Source organism: Macrosteles quadrilineatus, unplaced genomic scaffold, assembly GCF_028750875.1.
Source record: "Macrosteles quadrilineatus isolate MER2022 unplaced genomic scaffold, UCM_ALF_1.0 Scaffold_2__2_contigs__length_208266976, whole genome shotgun sequence".
NCBI lineage: Eukaryota > Metazoa > Arthropoda > Insecta > Hemiptera > Cicadellidae > Macrosteles > Macrosteles quadrilineatus.
Genome location: NW_026542595.1, coordinates 132,127,563 through 132,152,698, shown reverse-complemented (window position 1 = coordinate 132,152,698; position 25,136 = coordinate 132,127,563). Strand labels below are relative to the sequence as shown.

The window sequence follows — 25,136 nt, the reverse complement described above, 5'->3', positions numbered from 1 at the left end:
ATTGAAATCACTGTTAGCTATATATAATATTTCAAAACGCCAACCGGTGTGCAATCCACGATAGAGTGGGGTTTTACAAAAGTGTAAAAGAACAATACATTCTTCACTCTAAGCTCGGATTCGGTTTTCAGGATGTCGATATGTCTTTGTCAGCTTATCAGGCTAAAAACATTTGGCCTGATATCACAAAACTTGTGGATATAACTTAGAACTCTTAAATTAATTGGATACAATTTGATTAGATTACCTACTTAAAAAAAACTTACTATGACGTAATACAGTAGGCCTACTAATAGCAATACTTATTATTAATCAAGGGAGTATTTTTGATTATATAGTGTTAAAATTGTATTTTACTCTTTTAATAGGAAAATTAAATCAACTATAAACAATAAATAGACCCCCAGTTACGTGTCAAAATACATTCGATATAAATCTAACAATTTTGTTTTAATGTATTGCAGGTACACATTCCAAATATGAATTCTTTTTTTACTCAAATATTTCCATCAAGATGAAAATGGATTTTACATTTAAATTAATATAAATTAAATAACGTTTTCTCTCAAAAGCTTTCCATTCAACATCTACTATTGTATTATGTAGCTTACTTATTGCGTTTCAGATCAAATAGACAAAATGAAATATCCTATTAGACATTTTCGTGACAAATATACGAAAACTTAACCGGATGAATAAATGATTCCAAATAGATAAAATTAGGTAATTTCTTAATATTTTTTGTTTTAATTTATTAAAATGTATTGAAAATATTCATTCTATGTATATAGTATTTATTCATATAATACATTTATATTATATACTTTATATATTAGTAATCTATATTTTACGCGACTTCTTAAAGTGAGTCATAAAGAAATCAGAGTTAGTAAAATAATCAAACTATAAAGCTTATAAAATATCATTATTCCACATATAACTACCTCTAATTTATATTAATGTATTTGCTCCTGTCATATAATAGAAATATTGACAATGTTGTAGAAAAATATAATACAAAAAGAAAACAATTATCTATGAAATATAAGTTTATTGAAACATAAATAACAATTCTCCATTACAAAGCTAAGTCAGTATTTATTTCTTACATGTCATCTTTGTCAAAATCCTACCTGAATGACGATTCCATGTTAAATTTTAGTAACATCAAACAACACATTTGATTTTTTTTACATTACCGAAAACCTATTTATTCTTTAACTCAGAAACTTTATCAGCAAAATTCTGTAATCCGCCCGTATTATTTGATGGTTCACATACATGTTCCTGGTCCAAACGACTTATTTGAAAGTGCAAAAATCTCGAATTCAGCTTTTTATCTGTTAGCATATGCGACATTAACATATCTCGAGCATCCAGCATCAACTGGGTGGGTTCTTCTGCAACACAATACATTGAGGTTTAATTTACTTATTTTGAGCGAGAACTTAAAAATGTCCACTTACTGATTCAAATGTTTACTATTTAGAACCAGAAATTTTGGTGTAAAGGTTTTATGGACTAGTGGGTAAAGTCTTCGCTCCTTGTATCTATGAAACTGTGTTATTAGTTAGAAATTTGTTTTTCCCCGATCTCAGGTGTTTATATACATAGTCTATCTGTGCGTTCGGTAAACCTTTATGAAACAGTAGGAGAAACTCTAAGAACTTAATTCGAATTGCACCTCTCTTAAACCCGTTTCTTATCACTCTATTTTTGAGCTCCAACATTTCTGTGTTGGGACGAGGATCTGGAACAATAGATTTTTGGTGTTAACAAAATTATTTTGCTTAAAAGTTTCGTATTTTTTTGTAGTAGTATTTTTTGTTCTATGACACCTAAAAATGTTAAATCTTTGATAGTGTAACACCAGCGTTAATGACAGTAATGCTGAATTAACACTTAAAAGTTAAGGAAAGTATTGATTTCATAAACAGAAATTGGTGATAAAATAAAGGTACATTTATTTTTTGTATTTGCATTTTTTTTTCAGGAAATGTGCATTGTGATAGTACTTTGCACATAGATTACATTTAGTTCCACATGTTGAAGGTATGATATGTATTAACACTGGAGCTCAGCTATGTTACCTCTCTCTTTACTCATAGAACCATTTCCTCAAGTTTATCCATCCTTATAATTATTAATATAATTTATTTTTAAAAGTGGGTTTTCAATTTTAAAAAAGCTATCAGCTGACAAATATAACTTGCTTGGAGGGAAGCATAATGTCCCCACAATGTATAAAATTTATAAATGTTGGGAAGGTCTTCTATTTAGTAGTCCTAGACAAATCATTGGTTGAGGAACGTTCAAACACACACAATGTATCATATCAGTCATGATGAGTAATACGTATTTCAAAAGGTTAGGATTTTACTACACTGCTTATTTCTCCTTATATTTTCTACTGAATAACTTTTTGATCAGCATTGTACGTGCTATTAAATTTACGGAAAGTAAATAAAGATAGTCTTATAACACTTAAAACATATATTTACGCTTATACTGTTACTCACCTCAACTGAACTGTACACACTGTACTGTGGTAAATATACAAAAGATGGTCTGATGATGATTGGAGTGTCCAATCGAAATCGATCACCACTTACCATCTTTTGTATATTTACCGCCTGGTGAGTAACAGTATAAGCGTAAATATATGTTTTAAGTGTTATAAGACGTATCTTTATTTACTTTCCGTTTTTTCTACTGCACAAGGTTACCCTATAAGATAACAGCCAAACTCCGGTAAATGGTCCCATGGTTCAAAATAAAAATAAAATCGGAAATGCAGATTTTTTCAATTCAATTCGTTAACCAAATATCCACCATTTTGTATTTTTTGCGTTAATACTAAAGATCAAAATAATGCTTATGTAAAAAATACTAAATTACAGATATATCTGATAACTGAAGTGATTCTGGAAAATTATCATTTTTGGTGTGCTATTTATTTTAATTCAGAGAACCATTGCCTGAAGTTTATCTAGTTACTTAGGTACAACCTAAACATGTATTATACAATGTACCCTAAATTTATCGCAAACAAGGATGAGTAAACTAATATCAAGATAAATTCAGCAGATATTTTGTTCTAAAATAATTTAAATATGTAAAATGATAATTTTCATTGGCATCTGTTGACATTTTAAATATCAACTTCCTATACGGAAATATGCATGTATAACCAACTCTGAAGAGCTTAACTTTATTCTAGGTTTGTTCTCCATTGTGTTTATTACATTACCTGAGAGATCGCCTATGAATCCGATGTAGTAGCTTCTATCACTCAAACTAGAGTATCTCTCTGGTAGCGTTGGACGAACATTCCATCCTCTGCCTTCGTACACACGACCGTCGCCGCCGATCAGGAAACTGCAGCAGAAAGAGTATTTGGTACAAGTATCTACATGGTTCAGATTATTTGTGTTAAGTTATGCCATGAATTAATCATACTCCCTTGGTAGATTTGTCATACTTGTGGATCAGCTGAAGACATTCAAGTTACTTTACAGCCCTTAGACACCTGACTAAATATACTAAATACTTGCATAAGTATAGCCATAGATAAAACATACTAGATTTCTCATCAAGGCAATATGAATCATCTGAAGACAATAGCATTTTTAGTTCTGTCTGGTGCACTGTAGCATAGACAAAAATAAATAAATATAGACCGGCAGCCGTGCTGCGGTTACCATAGGTTCTGGCGCACACCACTAGGATCACCATGTAGTTACGGTGTACGCTCTACGTAGCTACACGGCGCTCCCAGTGGTGTGCGCCAGAACCTATGGTAACCATGGTAACCACAGCACGGCTGACAATCTATGTTTAGTTCTTTTAGTATATGACTGTAGGGATCGTGTTTTGCTTACAATTTGTTTCTTGTCGTTTCAATCAATTAAAACCTCGTTCAACCAAATAAAAATACTTCTTAATTAACAATAACTCGTACACTAGTATAACCCAACAGTAACGAACAAATCAGGAAATTAGCCCTAAAATTATAGAAAAAAAAATCCGTCGGGTACTTTAGTATTCACCTACATTGGTTACCCTTAAATTATGCTGGGTTAGGTTAGGTTAGGCTAGGTTAGAGGTTAGGTTAGGTTAGGTTATGATAGGTTAGGTTAGGTTATGATAGGTTAGGTTAGGTTATATTCCGGTTATCTTATCCTAACCAAACCTAACCCAAGGTGTTGTCGGTATAAGACCAAGGTACCTTCCGTCGACACTAGCAATCAGTGTCGCCAACATTAGACATGAAAAACGAGCCTAAAAATTTGCAATGGGATGATAAGTCTACTTGTGTTGGTCTATGGTATTGCCTACTTGTATCTGATGTCTGGTAGCTTCTCGAAGACGGCGTGTTCGCTTTGTATCTCCCTCATCATTGTGGAGCAATGCTGATTGTCTTTGCAAGGCTCACATTCCGTCTGCAGGGCGCAAAACACGTACTGAGCCGGGCCGTGCAAAGGCTCAATGGAGAATGGAGGGTCCGCGTTCCACTTCTCCCGAGTCTCTAGGTTCAAATCAGTACTGAACCCTTCCTCTTCCATTGTCTTATGTTCGCATTCCTGAAATGAGTCGCAAAGATGTCAAGAGATCTGTAGGGGTTGTAAAATACATGTTGCGTACGTAAATATTTGGTATTTATGTTTCAAGGATTGGATGTAAAGGGATTAAAATTACTGTTTGAGGCATATAATGCAGATAATGATTTAGTTTTAGTTTGATAAAGATCTAACAGCCTAAGTTGGAGGTTTTGATGGAGTGTACAATTTTTAAGTATTTTTGTTACAAACCTGGCCGTATTCAGTAGTACTGCATTACTTTGCTTAAAAACCAGTTAGAAATGTATTTTTATCTTTGATTTCTATAAACGTGATCTTGAGGGTAAAACGATTACATTAGCGGCTAAAAAACATTAATCGAGTGTTACAATAACAAATTAAGGCTAGGGATGTACTAAAACGTAAGTATGTTTGTATGGACCTGGTGGCAAACTACAAGTTATAAAGTAATAAAAAAATTTAACTGACCAACCTGTATTTAGGATTTAAATTACATTAGACACTTCTAAAATAAACTAATAAATTGTGTCCGATCATGTAGCGCATTAACTATATAAAATTAACTTTTACAGCTCTTAAATAAAGAAAGCATACCTGTCCTCTGCTCAGATATAAATGATATAAGGTGTGCCCCCATGAAAGAACAGTATCTGTTATCAACAACCACGTAAAGATACTATCTTGATGTTCATGTATTACTCGGAAAGGTGCAAACAACTTCTGCAGGACCCACCACATGGACACTCATGTCATAAACGGACATTATGATGAATATTTCTAATATCTTCAAAATTTCGACACAGTTTTCTCTGATAAGAGTTATCACACATTCCATTTGTTTTAGTAATCACTGTATTAAGTGTACCATAACAATACATGTGTTAACACTGATTATGTTTTGGTGTGTGAATTATTGAATATTTTTGAATGGTTCATAATGTTTTTAAAATCTAAATTAACAAATTAAAAACTCAGTGAGTTTAATCTTTAGTAAATTTAATCTATCTTTTACATAGCATAATACAATTCGTTCCAAATGGCTTTTTATGTTGGTCATGCACTGGAAAAAATATACATCGGTTGATTTAATACTATGCGTTTTTCAACACTGATAATGTTTCCTAAGCCTAAAGCACCTATACCCTTTTGCCAATGAATCTAAATTATGGGGCCACTGTATAATACAAAGCAAGTCATTGGTGTTTAATGGTATTTGAACTCGTGCCTCTTCACTGGAGTGGCGAATCCAGCACAAAGCGAACATGCTTTTCCCCAAAAAATCTTTATTTTTCTTCGACTATTGCTTTAATAAAAATAAAACAACTTGCAATACTGAAGCTCAATTGGGACTGTAATATGAACTCAAGATTTTCTTCAGATCTCTCCAAGACTGCCCCTACATTGAAGGACATTGACTGCAGATATGTGTACATGTATTAAGACCTATTTTTCCCCTATACCTTCTGGGTTATACATGTTTTCAATTTTATTTTCAAATTTGTTATTAACCTGTTTATTTTTATTTCTTATTCTTGCTATACATTTTATATTTTATCTTGTTATTATTGCAACTAAATGCTATTAGGCTGATCTTTTTATTTTTTAAATGGGTCTTCCGTCAGCCTATTAGATGAATAAATGGATTATTTTAAAACACTAGAATAAATAGGGTCAATATCAATGTGTGTTTGAATAGCACTTTCTTGATTAGAGTTCATCTGAGCATATTGTACCTCACACAAAGATGTTGGGACAGTCAGGTATTTACATTACAAAGGGTTTGTAAACAAGCAATCCGCAATCCCACCCTTGGTCCAACTGGCCAAACCAACGCCCTTATGTGTAGAGTGGCCCGAAGGTCTCCATTGTGATTGAGTTTTATTTTAGGTGCTTCTTTTAGCGAATTTATTTTAGTGAGTTCGCGAACCAGTATGATCGGACTATGGGAAGAGGGTTTTATGGGGGGAAAAGGTTTTTCCCATTTTTTACCCTAAAAACAAAAAAATTCACAATTTATTTCCAAACTATTCTGTAGAGCATAAAAAAACAAATAATTTAGTATACTGAAGAGTTATTGTGTGCCTAATGGTTGTGTAGAAAATTTTAATAAATTGTAAATTTGAAACTCCCATGTTATTCTAACGGGGAATAAGTTAACTGGTGTAGTTTGCTTGTTTATGAACATGTTTTGATCGAATTTGGAAAATACGTTCATTTTTTACTAAACTATTAACATTTTACAACAAATAACACTTGTTTACCCTCCCTGTTGCAGCAAACCTAAGTACTCGTTAAACTAATTCTATTTAAATAGGGAGTAAACTTTCAAGGAGGCATTTTAGTGTAAATCCAATCTGGCAAATGTAAATTCGCTTAGTCTGCAGGTTTGCTGCGGTAATGGTATTTTATATAGTTGTGTCATTTTTACTCCGTTAACATTTGTTTACGTTTTTTTACAAACCTTAGTCTTGTTACCATTTAATGTTGACCTTGTGATTGATAGCATCATTAATTTATAGACCAATGGGTTCATAATTATTTTTTAGGGGGAATTAAAAAAAAGTAATTAATAACCACTGGCTATATTTAATTTTTGTGTGCCAAGAAATATCCCCACCTACGTCAATTCCAAAACTGGCTGTAAACAATATCGAAGAAAAATCAATTTATTTTTTATTAATAATTATTGTTGTTTGTTATTATTGTATCTTTTAATTTACATATGATTCTTGCTTCCATTGAACGAGTCAATGTCTAAAAATCTTACAATACTTAATTTCAATGCTAAACATTTCAGCAAAATAAATTGTTAGCATTTTAAACCCAGTTTAAACGTATACTCACAGTTTATTAAGAATTTTGAAATTAAAGTGACTGTATCTGATACTTTTATTAAAAAGGCTAATGGGTTCTATAAATAAGAGAGAAATTTGTAAGAAGAGCTTTCACATCATGTGAATATTTCATAAAATTATTACAAAACTATGACTTAAATTTATGAAAATCGAAATATTTACCTATAAAACAATTTTGTCAGAGGATATTTTCATTTCGAACACTTGTCGAGACACCCTCAGGCCCAATTCTCGATGTTTCTACTTAAAAATCGTCAATTGTTTCTTCACCTCGATTTTCATTTCCGACGAATTTGAACGATTTCCTGTCCGTCAATGCCTTGTTTCTAAATCTCGCTCAAAAAGTGGTTTTGCTAAAAATCAACAGTCGTTGAGAAGATTCCTTTAAACTTCTACAAAATATCATTCTAAAAAAATAATATTTAAAACCTTTTGAATTATATTCATTAAAACGTTAAATCATTTTATTATTCCTAAATATTATTAAAATTGAACTTATTTATGTACATCGTCACATAATTTGGATCTTACTTTATAATTTTGAGTTCATCCTTAAAGTAATATGTATTTAAAAAGTAATTTAAACTCAGCAGTAAAAATAGATGTATTAAATGAATTTAATTTGCACTATTCTCATTGCAGCATAGTGCCACAAAAGCTTTAAAAAACAGTTGAGTGCATTTTGCTGCATAGTATTTTGTGTAACACCATATGTTTTTATTTCTGGCCCCTAGACAATTTTATAGTGTCACAGAAAATATAACGACAATTGTTTACATATATTTCATTGACATGTAATAATTTATCATGGGAAAAATTTAAATACTTTTATCATTGGATAAAATATTTAAATTTATAAAGACAAGTTATCTGTTATTAAAATATTCAAAAAATACTAATATATACGGAGATTTTATTTTTTTAGTTCCATGCAACATGGGGTGGCAAAATGTCATACAGTTTTGTGCAGCAAGGAGTTAATATGTTAATTACTCACTGGCAAAATGTCAGGTCCCTATCTTACACATTAATGATTCATTATTTTTTTTATGTATAACTTTAACTTGCTTTGTACCGTTCAGAATTTCATTGTAACTAGTATTGTATGTTTTTTTCAGCAAAAAGACAACAAAGAATTTGCTTTTGTTTTAAGTCGTAAACTAAAGCCCCTTTAAGAGAAGCATCACAGGAAAAAACAAAAGTGACTTCTACTCGGATTCTAAAAGAAGCAGTATTTTTATCCTCTTTATTGTTCCTTTAGCTTTCTCCGTGTAGAACTCCCGGAACTAGGCTAAAGTATCCTTCTTAAATTTATCCTTTCATTTATTTAAGAAAACATCTCAGGAACAAAAATACCGCCAACTTTGCCACAGTGATATTTAAGACAGAACATTTTACATACATATTTCTATTAATAAATACCCCCGCCGCAGCAAACCTGCCGACTAAGCGAATTTCCATTTGTCTGAATTGATTTTCAGTTAAATATATTTTAATAACATTAGGTTTAACGAGTACCTAGGTTTGCTGCTACAAGGAAACTAATAAAGTGTGTTTTTGAGTAAAATATTGATAGCTTAGTACAAAATAAATAAATTTGCCAAGTTTGATCAAAATATATTCATAAACAAGCAAACTACAACATTTGACAATATTCTCCATAAGAATAACATGGTAATTTTAAATTTACAATTTTTTTAATTTTCTCCGTTACTAATAATCGAACAAAAATACTTTTACATACTAAATTATTTGTTTTTTTAAGCTCTTTAAAAAGGTCTAAAGAGAAATTGGGAAATTTTGTGTTTTGAGGGTCAAAAGTGAGAAAAACCAATTTTTACCCCATAAAACCCCCCGTAAAACCCCGTTCCCATGGTCCGATCGTGCTGGTTCGCGAACTCATTCAAGTTTATCCCGCTTTACACCTTTAAACCAAATTTCATCAAAATCGGACAAAAATTACTCAAGTTATCGCGTTCACGGACGTAAATATATATATGTCTATATATATATATATACATATATAAAAATTTGAACGAATAGTGTTTTTGGCCTCTGGGGACATCAAAATGAAAAAGTAAATCGGTCCCGGGTCTAGGTCTTACCGTGCCACCAACGGTAATAGCTACTTCCCTATAGGGAAATTCGCTAAAACAAATCTATTTTCTTCAACAAATGATATTATATACAATATGAAATACAAAAAACTTCATAAAAGTTAATTAAGCACATTAAGCACAATAGCAAACTATGTAAGTTATAAGAACGTTTTAATTGTGTTTTTAATATTCATTAATTTTGAGTGTCTGTGATTAATACTTGAAAGTAATAAATCCACGTTTGTACATTCTCAAACGAAAGAATTGTTATAGATTATTGAAACAAGCCTGCAATGGAAAACCTTTTCAAGAAATAACAGTGGAATCTTTATTGAAATCCTACTTTAGAAAGCCCGAGGCACAAATATTGACATGTTTTGGACAAAGTGTTCCTCTAATTGACAGAAAGCCGTTGTTATTTGACAAATTGGGAATTTGAAACGAACAAAAACAAATGGGACAACTTCTTCCGTGATAGTTATTTGGTGCAACGACATTCATACATTTTTGAGTCATTCGATGTAATTGTATAACTTAGTCATGAGCTGCACTATATAACTTGTTCTAAAGATTTGGATTATATTTAGCTTTCTGATATATATCTTAAAAATGCAGTTTGAAAAGAATAGTTATTTAGCAATGTATAACGTTATTTTAATAATATTATATCTCCTAGAGTATGATATTATTCCAGTTATTTATGGTAGTCAACTTTGTGCACTCCATAATTTGTTACACGATATTCGTATTGAATAGTTCGCTATTTTCTTGCTTTAAGAAGAATACTTCTTTAGAAAGTAATATATTATAATATAAGATACAATTTAAAAATTTAGAATATTTTTACTATTTATTTTAGCGTTACATCGGTAGAATTATATTCTTATATTAAGGTCTATTCTTAATTTTTTTTATTAAATGTAAATGATGTTTTTTAGGTCACCTTATAAAGTGGGCTTCCTTGCACTGATTTTAGCACGCAAAGTAGCTAATTTCTGAATTTACTTACTATTGCAGCACTCATTTTTTACCGCACTCCAGTATTCCAACTAAACAACACAACACTCTGTGGTTAATATGCTCACAAATATTAATTTTATGTATACAGAAATATTTTATAAATACACCGGGAAAATATATTGGTGAAAAATATAAAACATTGTGATATTATAGAGACTTACAGTAAACTGGCATTGACATATCGACAGACAGACAAAACAAAGGCCAGCTACAGCCGAGCTGTCTATTGTTCCTGCAATACATCGAGAGGGTTTAACCAGACTTGAGTTGAACATCGGCATGTCAGACTGACTGAGAGGTCTGAAGAAAAACACCTCCCAGTTGTAAATTACGAAACGGGTTCTTTAAAAGGTGTGAGTGGGGAAAGTTAGTTTCTTTGGTAAATAATATTTTGTTTAGCATACATACATTGAGTAACTGTCTTAAATCTAATTTAGAATTAACTGCATAAACCATTTTGTTGTATTTTTTGCTTGGTATAACAAATTTTATTGTTCCGAGAGGAAAGCACCAATACTAAAAGAAACTAAATCTAATAGCGTAAAACTTAAATTACTTGAATTTGAAATTAAAAAAAAAAACATTACAGCAGTGACATATGCATTTGTAGGCATGTCTTGAGACAAATATGGTCTGGGTTTAATAGATAAATCTTACTAATATTATAATCTGATAGTAAATAAATAATTAGAATAGTCTTTCTCTTAGGTCTTCTATGTAGTTAATGTTTGCGATTATTTGTAAGATCCATAGTGGACTGTATATTAAACACTCAATTAAAAAACCAAATTGCAAAGGCGCAGATCATTATAATTTAAACATTAAAACGAAGATGGTTTATTACCAAACACCACCGATAAACAGCACAACTAAATAATATTCTGAAATACAAACCAAATAGTAGGGACAACAAAAGAATATCAATATACTGAACGGGGAGACTCAACAATGGGCTACAGTGATGGAGTAATCGCTATTCAACCGTACATTTGATGGCTGGATAAGTTTCAATACATATGTTCCGTGTCTGTTTTGATATGCTACAATCAGGTATTGTCTAGAAAATATAAACGTGTAACATATGTTTGCTCTATGTCCACCATATTTGTTAGCAAAACTGAAACAGTTTCTGGGCAAATCTCTCTCTTTTAGCGAATATCCCATATAGGGAATAAGCTATTACCGTAGTACTCATGGTAAGACCTGGACCCGGGACCGATTTTTTTTTCGTTTTGAGGTCCCTAGAGGCCAAAAACACCATCCGTTCAAATTCATATATATATATATATATATATATATATATATATATATATATATATATATATATATATATATATATATATATATATATATGTGTGTGTGTGTGTGTCCGTTAGCGCGATAACTCGAGCAAAAATGATCCGATTTTGATGAAATTTGGTACAAACGTGTAAACCTACGTTTATTCGAACGAGTTCGCAAACCAGCATGATCGGACCATGGGAACGGGGGTTCATGGGGGCTTTTATGGGGTAAAAATTGGTTTTTCCCATTTTTGACCCAAAAAGCATAAAATTTTGCAATTTCTTTCTGAACTATTTTGTAGAGCTTAAAAAAAACAAATAATTTAGTATACTGAAGCGTTATAATGCGCCTAATAGTTACGGAGAAAATTCCAAAAAATTGTAAATTTAAAATTTCCATGTTATTCTTATGGAGAATAAGTAAACTGTTGTAGTTTGCTTGTTTATTAACATATTTTGCCCAAATTTGGAAAATGTTTTTATTTCTTACCAACTATTACCATTTTACATAAACAAACACTTTTACCCTCCCTGTTGCAGCAAACCTAAGTATGTTTTAAACTGATTCTTTTTAAATGGGGAATAAATGTGATATTTTTAAGGAGACATTTTAGTGTAAATCCATTCAGGGAAATGGAAATTCGCTTAGTCTGCAGGTTTGCTGTGGCGGGGGTATTTTTGTGTATTGTTTGAACGAACCTGTGATTATCTCTTGTTATAAATTAGGGTTATTTCAATATTTATCGTAATTAATATTAATAGTTTATTAATGAGTAGAGTAGCTAAGCTGTCAATTAGTAATTCAAAATACCGAGGGTTGTTTAATTATTTAAAATCCTACAATGGAAGAAACTTAAGCTACTCCTAAAAATAAATTAGAGTCTCAAGTTTCATTTATGGGACGACTTCATTAACTTAGTCTGGGTTTAATTTTGTAGGATTCTGTTAAAAGCCTACTTTAATAATGGCAAAATTTTTATTAAAGTTTTTATTTAACAATTATATTACTAATTTAGCCTTATGACTATTTGTTTAAAAAATACCATTTCAATGGATGAAGGATTCTAGGTTAGTAAAGTTATATGTTGTTTTGTGGGCTATACACGCTTTGTGATTAGTAATTCCAACACTAACTAATAATATGGATACTTCAGTTTAAGAAAAGAATGTTGGCCTTCTAGTAGACTCATAAGTTAGTAAATATTATTTACATTCTTATTCTTTGAGAATTTAAATTTATGGTCATTTAAAAAAAGTAAAGTTTCACTATTATAATAATAAGCAAAACCAAGCTATTATATAAAACTTCTTTTGCTTTTTTGTATTGTTTGAACCAAAGAGTACATATAAACAAACATAAACATAAAACATGCATGCATTAAGGGTGATACAATTTAAGTATGTAGGTAGGGGCAAGTAAAATAGAGCAAACAATATATTCTACATATATTTAAAACTTTCCACACATTTTCTAAGTAAAATATGAGAATCTTTATAACTATATGTACCAACCAAGACCGTATAGTAATTTTACAACAAATACTTTATACATAAAGTTATACATACTAGGATCTTCTACATAAATTATAAAAGACAAAGACAAGAACAAGCCTGAGGCAGGTGTAATGTGTGTAGTTGTGTTGTAATGAGAGTGTGTATGTTCTCACTGATGTTGCTACAACAGAGAGATATTCAAACTACAACTGTAAAAAGTTACACAGACTGAGATCTTCTACATGAGCTATGAGAGACAAAGCCAAGAACAAGCCTGAGGCAGGTGTAATGTGTGTAGTTGTGTTGTAATGAGAGTTTGTATGTTCTCACTGATGTTGCTACAACAGAGAGATATTCAAACTACAGCTGTACAAAGTTACACAGACTGAGATCTTCTACATGAGCTATGAGAGACAAAGCCAAGAACAAGCCTGAGGCAGGTGTAATGTGTGTAGTTGTGTTGTAATGAGAGTGTGTATGTTCTCACTGATGTTGCTACAACAGGGAGATATTCAAACTACAGCTGTACAAAGTTACACAGACTGAGATCTTCTACATGAGCTATGAGAGACAAAGCCAAGAACAAGCCTGAGGCAGGTGTAATGTGTGTAGTTGTGTTGTAATGAGAGTGTGTATGTTCTCACTGATGTTGCTACAACAGAGAGATATTCAAACTACAGCTGTACAAAGTTACACAGACTGAGATCTTCTACATGAGTTATGAGAGACAAAGCCAAGAACAAGCCTGAGGCAGGTGTAATGTGTGTAGTTGTGTTGTAATGAGAGTTTGTATGTTCTCACTGATGTTGCTACAACAGAGAGATATTCAAACTACAGCTGTACAAAGTTACACAGACTGAGATCTTCTACATGAGCTATGAGAGACAAAGCCAAGAACAAGCCTGAGGCAGGTGTAATGTGTGTAGTTGTGTTGTAATGAGAGTGTGTATGTTCTCACTGATGTTGCTACAACAGGGAGATATTCAAACTACAGCTGTACAAAGTTACACAGACTGAGATCTTCTACATGAGCTATGAGAGACAAAGCCAAGAACAAGCCTGAGGCAGGTGTAATGTGTGTAGTTGTGTTGTAATGAGAGTGTGTATGTTCTCACTGATGTTGCTACAACAGAGAGATATTCAAACTACAACTGTAAAAAGTTACACAGACTGAGATCTTCTACATGAGCTATGAGAGACAAAGACAAGAACAAGCCTAAGGCAGGTGTAATGTGTGTAGTTGTGTTGTAATGAGAGTTTGTATGTTCTCACTGATGTTGCTACAACAGAGAGATATTCAAACTACAGCTGTACAAAGTTACACAGACTGAGATCTTCTACATGAGTTATGAGAGACAAAGACAAGAACAAGCCTGAGGCAGGTGTAATGTGTGTAGCTGTGTTGTAATGAGAGTGTGTATGTTCTCACTGATGTTGCTACAACAGGGAGGTATTAAAACTACAGCTGTACAAAGTTACACAGACTGAGATCTTCTACATGAGTTATGAGAGACAAAGACAAGAACAAGCCTGAGGCAGGTGTAATGTGTGTATTTGTGTTGTAATGAGAGTGTGTATGTTCTCACTGATGTTGCTACAACAGGGAGATATTCAAACTACAGCTGTACAAAGTTACACAGACTGAGATCTTCTACATGAGCTATGAGAGACAAAGCCAAGAACAAGCCTGAGGCAGGTGTAATGTGTGTAGTTGTGTTGTAATGAGAGTGTGTATGTTCTCACTGATGTTGCTACAACAGGGAGATATTCAAACTACAGCTGTACAAAGTTACACAGACTGAGATCTTCTACATGAGCTATGAGAGACAAAGCCAAGAACAAGCCTGAGGCAGGTGTAATGTGTGTAGTTGTGTTGTAATGAGAGTTTGTATGTTCTCACTGATGTTGCTACAACAGAGAGATATTCAAACTATAGCTGTACAAAGTTACACAGACTGAGATCTTCTACATGAGTTATGAGTGACAAAGACAAGAACAAGCCTGAGGCAGGTGTAATGTGTGTAGTTGTGCTGTAATGAGAGTGTGTATGTTCTCACTGATGTTGCTACACCAGGGAGATATTCAAACTAGCTGTACAAAGTTACAAAGACTGAGATCTTCTACAGGAGTTATGAGAGACAAAGACAAGAACAAGCCTAAGGCAGGTGTAATGTGTGTAGTTGTGTCGTAATGAGAGTTTGTATGTTCTCACTGATGTTGCTACAACAGGGAGATATTCAAACTACAGCTGTACAAAGCTACTCAGACTGAGATTTTCTACGTGAGTTATGAGAGACAAAGACAAGAACAAGCCTAAGGCAGGTGTAATGTGTGTAGTTGTGTCGTAATGAGAGTTTGTATGTTCTCACTGATGTTGCTAAAACAAAGAGACATTCAAACTACAGCTGTACAAAGTTACACAGACTGAGATTTTCTACGTGAGTTATGAGAGACAAAGACAAGAACAAGCCTAAGGCAGGTGTAATGTGTGTAGCTGTGTTGTAATGAGAGTTTGTATGTTCTCACTGATGTTGCTAAAACAAAAAGATATTCAAACTACAGCTGTACAAAGTTACACAGACTGAGATTTTCTACGTGAGTTATGAGAGACAAAGACAAGAACAAGCCTAAGGCAGTTGTAATGTGTGTAGCTGTGTTGTAATGAGAGTGTGTATGTTCTCACTGATGTTGCTACAACAGGGAGATATTCAAACTACAGCTGTACAAAGCTACTCAGACTGAGATTTTCTACGTGAGTTATGAGAGACAAAGACAAGAACAAGCCTAAGGCAGGTGTAATGTGTGTAGTTGTGTCGTAATGAGAGTTTGTATGTTCTCACTGATGTTGCTAAAACAATGAGACATTCAAACTACAGCTGTACAAAGTTACACAGACTGAGATTTTCTACGTGAGTTATGAGAGACAAAGACAAGAACAAGCCTAAGGCAGGTGTAATGTGTGTAGCTGTGTTGTAATGAGAGTTTGTATGTTCTCACTGATGTTGCTAAAACAAAAAGATATTCAAACTACAGCTGTACAAAGTTACACAGACTGAGATTTTCTACGTGAGTTATGAGAGACAAAGCCAAGAACAAGCCTGAGGCAGGTGTAATGTGTGTAGTTGTGTCGTAATGAGAGTTTGTATGTTCTCACTGATGTTGCTACAACAGAGAGATATTCAAACTACAGCTGTACAAAGTTACACAGACTGAGATCTTCTACATGAGTTATGAGAGAAAAAGACAAGAACAAGCCTAAGGCAGGTGTAATGTGTGTAGTTGTTTTGTAATGAGAGTTTGTATGTTCTTACTGATGTTGCTACAACAGGGAGATATTCAAACTACAGCTGTACAAAGTTACACAGACTGAGATCTTCTACATGAGTTATGAGAGATAAAGACAAGAACAAGCCTAAGGCAGGTGTAATGTGTGTAGTTGTGTTGTAATGAGAGTTTGTGTTCTCACTGATGTTGCTACATCAAGGAGGAAATATTCAACTGAACAAGTAGTATGAGCTAAGTATGTTATGTACCAATACAGCTACATAACTATGTCTCAACAATCGATGAGACAATGTATCCATTACGAAATTATGTTTGTTTCCTACGAACAAGTATCATATACAAAGGTCTCTGAGTCTACTGAAGATGTTGCGACAGACAGGCATATTGCGTGTTTGTAGGCCTCCTTTGTAATGCTAACCTGGACAAGTCCACCATCACATCTACATAAGGTCTTGCACCACTTCCAGACATAAGGGAGAACGACCCTCTTGGTTTACAAACATAACACATCAATCAAACCCAGGGGGGTTAGGAAACACATGAAACATATCAATAAGCCGGCAAGATAGATTTGTTAGAGTTTGTTTTTTTTATAATTTAAGATCAAACGAATAATTTTAATTGTTAAAACATATTTTTGTACTGTATTATGCACATGATGCTTTGTTACACTACATTGTGATCATTGTGGTCATTGTGGTGCCTTTAATTTGTAGCTTGAACAGCATATCTTTTTAATGTTAGGCCTATTGAAATTTTATCTGAAGTTTGAATTAAGCCTGTGTTCAAGAGAATATTTAGTTTAGTAAAACTAACTTTTATTCTTACTAGTTGTTCTGCCCGTGCCTCATTACTTTTAACAAATTCAATGTAATTTAAAACATGTAAAATATGTGTTTACTGCATTATAAAGTTGTGTATTGTCAACCAAAGGTTTCTACTATTACAAATATGTATTTTTGATTGTTAATTATCGGCTCTGGACAATTAACAATACAATTACAGTCTTAGTAACAAGATATCATCGTATGAAGAAAGTTTAAACTGTATTGAGTCTCGAAAGGTAACACTGAAAAAAGGTAAAACTTTCCCAGAATTAGCAGGACATCTTCTTAACACTGGAAACTACAACACTAAATAAACTAAAAGAAACTCCGGTCACAGTTGCCTACACAAGCTAGGACGGTTACAACTCCCTGAAGGTAACAGTGAGTTTGCAAACAAGTTTCTCTGATGTGGTGGAACACCTCTCATATGCTGGAAACTTGAAGACTAAATGAACTTCTACAACATGAGGATCCACGTTGTCTGCAGCTCGGGGCTAAACATATGTGTTCAAGATTATATATTTAGTTTTGTAGAATATCTTCCTTGATTTAAGTGGGCCAGCTGTTTTATTCAAAACCTATATAAGAGATATAAAAAAAATGTGTAATTGTAACTGCTTTGGAATTTTTATTTACAAAATTTTGGTTAAGTTGAAAAAATAATTTTGGACGTCATTTTTCCAATATGCCCACCAACTTTGATTTTTCTTATGGAAGACCCTAGATTTTATGCATTTTTAAAAAATAAATGTCATTTAAAGACGTTTTTATTTTATAAAGCTATTTATTTAGGAGTTACAGCGTATATATTAAAATTAAGAAAAAATGGCTTGCTTTGTACATTCTGCGCCATATAGCTCCTAAATGAGTAGTTTTATGGAGAAAATATTAAGAGTAAATAAGTCTTAAAATTTCAACCCCATAAAATACATAGTTTTCTTATTTTAAAATGTTCTGCAATTTTGGAAAAAATGGCCAATTTTGAAATAATGTTATCAATGTTTTTTATGATTTTAATCGTCTAATGTAGATGCAGTTTTAAGACTTATTTACTCTTAGCATTTTCTCTCTAAACTTACTCGTATAGGAGCTACATGGCGCAGAATGTACACCACAAGTCATTTTTTTCTTAATTTTAACTTGCTGTAACTCCAAAATGAGTAGCTTTAGAGAAAAAAATTCAATATTAAAAATGTTTTGAAATGTTATTTACTCTTTTAAAAATTCTGCCTAAAAGTGTAAATTTTTTAAAGAACCTAGACTCATTTATTCACTTGTGTGATTACATATTTAGTATAAACACATACAACAACATAATTATTATTCATGTACTTATTCCCTTGTCCATAATATTGATTAAGTATTAATTTTACTCTCAGCTGTTAGTATGTACGATTGCTTAAAAAAACACTTAAATTAGTACGGTAAGCTATTTTCTATTTTTCAAACTCTATTCATATTATTTACTTTATAATGGATCCGTAGTATTTTTTTATTACTTTTATATTTTTTTATGCGTAGTAACATAGGATCTTTAAAATTACTTTGATACATTACAAACTAATCTATTTCATAAAAGTTAGTCAAGAAAATAACAGATATACTATTATATAAAAGCTTGGTTTTTAATTAATTGTATCTTCATCATGGAGAACAAATAATAATTTTATGACTCATACCAAAACTGGGCAACTCATACATAACCATTATAACCGTCAAATATAACCATCCATAATTTTACCCTCTAAGATCTTGTAGGGAAGCCAACTCTACCAACACAGAGTATGTCGTGAAATGAACACATTTATATACACGACGACAAGACAAGAACATTGGCCAAGTCGTATCATCAGGTAGTTTATGTAGCTTAGACTGTAATGTAGACATGTGTGTGTCTTTACACCAGATATGCATGCCTATCCAACATCGTGTTTTACACAGTATGTGAGTTAGTAAGTTTTTATATGCTTTCAGTTACAATAGTTATTTGTCCAAATCTATCATTTGAGGATATTCAGTTAATAATTTTAATATCAATTAGATAGAAATTGGTACTGGTGTATATCTTTATCACAACATATTATGTCCTTAAATAAAGTTAAGAGCCAAAAAGATTTTGTTTGTGACAAAAAAAATTAAAACATTCTTGTATCTCTAGTTGAAATATAATATAAAGTAATTAATATGATGAATAATGCATTAATCTATTTAAATATTTCACAGTCACGTTCATTTTTGCAATCATAGCAAGTTTGACTTTTTAATATATCTTATATCCAGGGTGTATACAAACTCCCAAAAAAATGTGTGTGTTTGTTCTTCAGGTGAAAACAATGAAATATGATTCAAACATAGCAAACTTTTGTTATTGTTTTTACCTAAGAAACAAGTACACAAAATCATTCCCAGATATTTTATACGCCCTGTATAAAATAACATTTACTTAAACATTTACTTATGGTTTTGAAATATAAAAAACCCTATACTAGGATATACCATTGCACTATGCATCTGATATGGACATATATTTCCATCAAGTCAGACTGGTATGCACATTATCACTCCATCTTGCAATTTAGTCTGACCTGCATTCATATATCTCTGTATGCGATATATTGCATTGAATAGCATTCCTCAATTTATAGTAAAATGGAGTCTTCTGCAGCGATGCTATTTACAAAAATAAATTAAATTATCAGTAAAATAAATTGTTTTTAAATTTACTTTGACACTTATCTTAATGTCTACGACTATAAGGTATTTTTATAAATAAATGCAAGTTAAGAGAGCATTTCGAAAACTTAAATATTGTTGTATATTGATATAAAACTATGCTATGAAAACAAATCCGCAAATGTATGAAATATTTTCCCCATATGGCCATACGATGTAAGACACTAGCACAAAAGGGTGCGTATTTCAAAGTAAAGATGAATAAATGATAAATATTTTGAAAGATCAGTTTATTGATACCTTTGTTCCTGAATATGTACTGCACCTTGTTCCGTAGTTATTTATTAATAGTTCCACGATCTTGGACAACTAAGTTTATGACCGTAACATAAAAAAAGTTTGCACTTTTTAGGGCCGAACCAACTACATTCTGATAAATGAAAGGAATAACTTCCTCAGCTAAAATTATATATGATAGGTTTCATTTGCAACTTACGAAGTATATTCTGTAATGATGAATTTCATCAATTTATCTAACATCAACGTTACAAAACAAAAACAAAACACAGACATAACACCAGTTAGTTATAATGTATTTATAAGAAACTCACATACATGTACTACGTAAAACTGAATCTTGGGTGTGACTTAATGGAAAAGTGTAAGAGATTTCAGTTCCAACTTTGTCGCAAGCAATATCCAAGTTGAAATGTAAAGGAGATGGAATGTAACTTTCCCGCGTTATGTGTGAAACTTGCCACCAAGGACACATACAATGTCACATTACAACAGACATTACACCTGCTTGACACAGTCGAGCTGGTCATACTGTGGCAATTGGCTTTATATTTTGCAAGTAGGCTTAACACACTACTATCCCATTTTTATTGAAATCAGCTAAATATATAAGGGTGAGTAGCTTAAAAATCAAATTTTCTTTCTGCAATTTATCATTAAATATATTAACTATAGGAAACCTTAATGGTCTATTGAAAATAAAATTATGTACTTCTTCTACCCAAATACTGTATTTCTTCTACCCAACCAGTGAGCAAATCAATATACATTTTACCCCATTCTTGGTTGTCTGAGGAGGAAGATTAACAAAATCGGACAGGCGAAAAGGGCTACTCAGGTGGTGGAGGAAGATAGTTTTTTTTTTTTTTTTTTTTTTTTTTTTTATATTGAAACAATTGTTCACCACTAACATAGTACCATGTGATAGGTAGCGACCCATTTGGTCCAAATCCGATGTGAATAGAAGGTTTAGTCTATTGGTGATAGTCACGTATTGATCCCCGGACCTCGGCGACCGAAGTCCAGTGCTCTACCAATAGGTCAGTACGCTCCCCAAGGAGTGGAGTTTTTTTTTGTCTTTTTATTAATTTCAAAAACTTAATTAATTAATTGTGGCAGTTAAAAATGTAATGAGGATTGAGAAAAAAGATTTCCCGAAACAGTCTACATTATTTTTGGTACAGTCCGAATTGCAAACTGGTTGCACAGTTGTCAGTGGGTGTAAAAACATAATAATTTATGACATCCAGGATTGTTGTTGCTTCAAATATACCTCTTATGTAAGATTTAAATATGTCTGTATTTGTGTGAATTATATAAAAACCTCCAGATATATTTGGATGTAATCTTGTTAAGACTTATTTGAGGCTGACAATGCGAAATGTGCCAAGAAGATTATCGTTTAGCCCCTCCCAAACGGGTTATGTTGACGGGTTTCTGGTTGAAGCCGTACAATAGCGTAGTACCGCCCATAGCGTTGTTACTAATTTGGTTTCATAAAAATGAATATTTGTTTAAGCTTTACGTGTTTTTAATTATAAGATGTTAAAGGTAAACAATAAAACAGCAAATATAACAATCGCAATGCATAGTGGAAAAGGTCCTAAATACATATATTTTCTCAGAAGTTCATCGTAGTACCAAATGTTTTTTTTAATACAATTAAAAACTATTTTTTCGTTTGCTTTACATTCAAAGCACATACCTATATTCTTTCAGTTTAAAACTATATTTACAATGTTTCGTTTCATGAATCCGGATAAAAATAATCACTTAATAATCTTTTATAGTTTATACAAGCAGCGAAAAACTTTGGTTGCGTGTGTTTTTAATTTAAAAATAACTGCGAGGTGGTTGGAGGTTGGAGTAAAATTATCCTCATAACTTTGATAAGTCAAGTCGTTTCTTTGGCAAGAATCAATCATTTAAAGCCCGAAGATAAAAACTGGGTCTAGATGCGAACCTGAAATGCTACAGACTTTTCTTCTATATGAGAGGTACCTATGATCTCTAAAAAAAAACTTTATAATTGATATTTTATGTGAGGGAATTTCATTCTCCCACACCATGTGAAATGAAACCAATACTGTTAAACCAGACTATAACATGGTGAATATAAGTACTTAGTTACACAACAGTATGAAGAGTAGCAAAGAAAAACATAAATAAATAATCATATATTAATATACTGTATACAGTGCAATTTAAACACTCCTTAGTATGAGTTAAAAAGCCACGTTGTCATCTTCAAAACATATTTCTTCATACCAATTGAAAACAATGTTTAAATATAAATAACTGAAAAACGACTAAGCTTATTAAAACCCCCTTGTATAAGGTTGGCAATTTCTTTACTTTACACCCTATAAACAAATATCGTAAGTATTGTTAAATGAGTTAACTTGACGTTTTATAGCAATTTACATGCATTTTTCTTTTCTTTGACTGTTCCTAAAACATGTGTACAACGTCTGTAGATTATTGAATATGATTTCAAAATATCACTGAATGTCTCCTTGTACATGTAAAATAGTCATATTTGTTAATAAATTTAATTTCCCAAGCAGTAAACGTTAGTTTCGTAACTATACTGTGAGGACATGTGATAACTTACTGTGAAACTTACATTATTGTTTTACCACATACTATTTACTTCACAAGCATTAATGCAAAAAATAGAATAACTTCTAAGGGTTCATTTGACTTGTTAGCAATATCGAAGAACAAGCTTAGCGATTGTTGGCACCAATAATCTGCTTAGAAGAATTTAATTAACACTTCACTGAATGGCTTCATTCGTTAAAACATGTTATGTAAAAAGCTGTGTATGTATTTGTGTATACATACTGTTGTGACGCAGTGCATTTTTGGTTTATGGCATTTTTCACAGTAGAATATCAAAAAATATAGTTCGGTTAATGTGTTAAAACAATAAATACTGCAACTATTTCTATCTCATGTAATGACAGAAGTTTTTTTATATTTTAATTTATATCATTAGATGTGTTGAACTTCTTACTTAAATACGTATACAACTAAGTCAATGGTTTGAGAACCAATAAATATTCCTCCCGTTAAATAATACTGTTGTGACGCAGTGCATTTTTGGTTTATGGCATTTTTCACAGTAGAATATCAAAAAATATAGTTCGGTTAATGTGTTAAAACAATAAATACTGCAACTATTTCTATCTCATGTAATGACAGAAGTTTTTTTATATTTTAATTTATATCATTAGATGTGTTGAACTTCTTACTTAAATACGTATACAACTAAGTCAATGGTTTGAGAACCAATAAATATTCCTCCCGTTAAATAATACTTTTCTCAGAAATATTTGACAGCATTTGAGTCAACCCTCGCTTGAGTAAGCATAGACTGTAGGGGAAGTTTCCGTTTAGAAAATAATCCTTCAAAATTAAAACCGAGATTAAACTGGAAGCGTTTCTTATGGCTGAAGCTTAAGATTTAGTATTTCTTTCAGTAAGAGCGCCAAACCAGCTGGATCTGTTGTATAACTTCAGAAATCTGGAATAACAAATGTTGGATTAAGCCTGTGCATAACATTATTTATAGAATTTCAAAACATTTGCTCCCTACCGTACAAACATAAATTGGATACCTAACCCATCAAGACTGTGAAGCTGATTTTACCATCGGAGGACACTCAATCTTCAAAAGAACGTTTTATCAGCAGTGAATTAACTTCATAGTTTGAAAAGGGGTGCTTAAACAAATTACTATGCACTCCCTCTCATTAACACTAAATTAATTGCAATCATCAATGCACCATGGCACAATCCCTGGGTTTGATCATCAATATCATCCCTCGCCCCACACTGATCATCCCCATTGTCATTGACCGCTGTTTTGACTCCTTTGTAAGCACAATTACAGCAACTGCTGACAGAGTCATGTAGGGGTTAAATACATCACCCTTAACAGTACGTCGTGAAATTATGTTGCGATTAAAACAGGGCGTTTGGGGATACATAAACAACAACAAATGTTCCAACAGTTACCTTTCAAAGCGGACTTCCTTGCACTAATTACAGGTCGCAAAGTAGGTAATTCCTGCATTTACCTACTTTCCCGCACTTATTTTACTTTGTCGCACTCATTTTACTTTGCCGCACTCCAGTAATTCAACCAAAAAACACAAAAAAGTTTAATAGAAAACGAAAATTTATCATTACAAAAAAAAAATACTTTTAGAGGTTAATATTACTACTGAGTCGGTTGTGAAATTGACAGTACAACTCCGATTATATCTGAAACTTAATTAAATTTACATAACTGTAACTGCAACTCAAGTTCTAATATATCATTATGAATGTTTGTGCTTAACATATTATGACAACCCTATAATTAATTACTTTTTCAATGTATCAAAGCCTATTATGACGTTTAATATGAGTTATTTTAATATTGAATGCTACGACATTTCACTCAGACATTGAAGTAATCAAAGCCAAGAGGGGGAATTTCCACACTCACGTTTGGGTACACAAAAGTTTACCTTTATGAAAGCTCTGGGGATAGCGGATATTGGTAAAGTTTTGTCTCACTGTAAAATTGCCTTACAAAACTTTACCATACGTGCAGTCGAGCTTAAATATTATTTTACGTTTCCTGGATCTAGCATATGAAAGTTTAGCTAGTAGCTGATTGGATTTAACGCGGATAAAAAGAGATATTGGATAATTGCTATCAACAGTTAAA

The 25,136-nt window shown here is 32.2% G+C and overlaps 1 protein-coding gene across 2 annotated transcripts in view; it reads right to left on the bottom strand.

Moving 5' to 3' along the window:
* Positions 1-1,038: 1,038 nt before the first annotated feature.
* LOC128987662 (uncharacterized) overlaps positions 1,039-25,136 on the bottom strand; it is an 80,245-nt gene continuing 56,147 nt past the window's right edge. The window contains exons 3-5 of one of the 2 annotated variants that reach the window (XM_054408631.1): positions 4,339-4,583; positions 3,251-3,378; positions 1,039-1,400 (exon numbers count right to left, since the gene is read on the bottom strand). In XM_054408631.1, the coding sequence (XP_054264606.1) occupies positions 1,207-1,400; positions 3,251-3,378; positions 4,339-4,583 (567 nt within the window). In that variant the 3' untranslated portion in view covers positions 1,039-1,206. Of the gene's footprint in view, positions 1,751-3,250; positions 3,379-4,338; positions 4,584-25,136 lie in introns of both variants that reach the window. The other variant, XM_054408630.1, reaches the window with a different exon arrangement.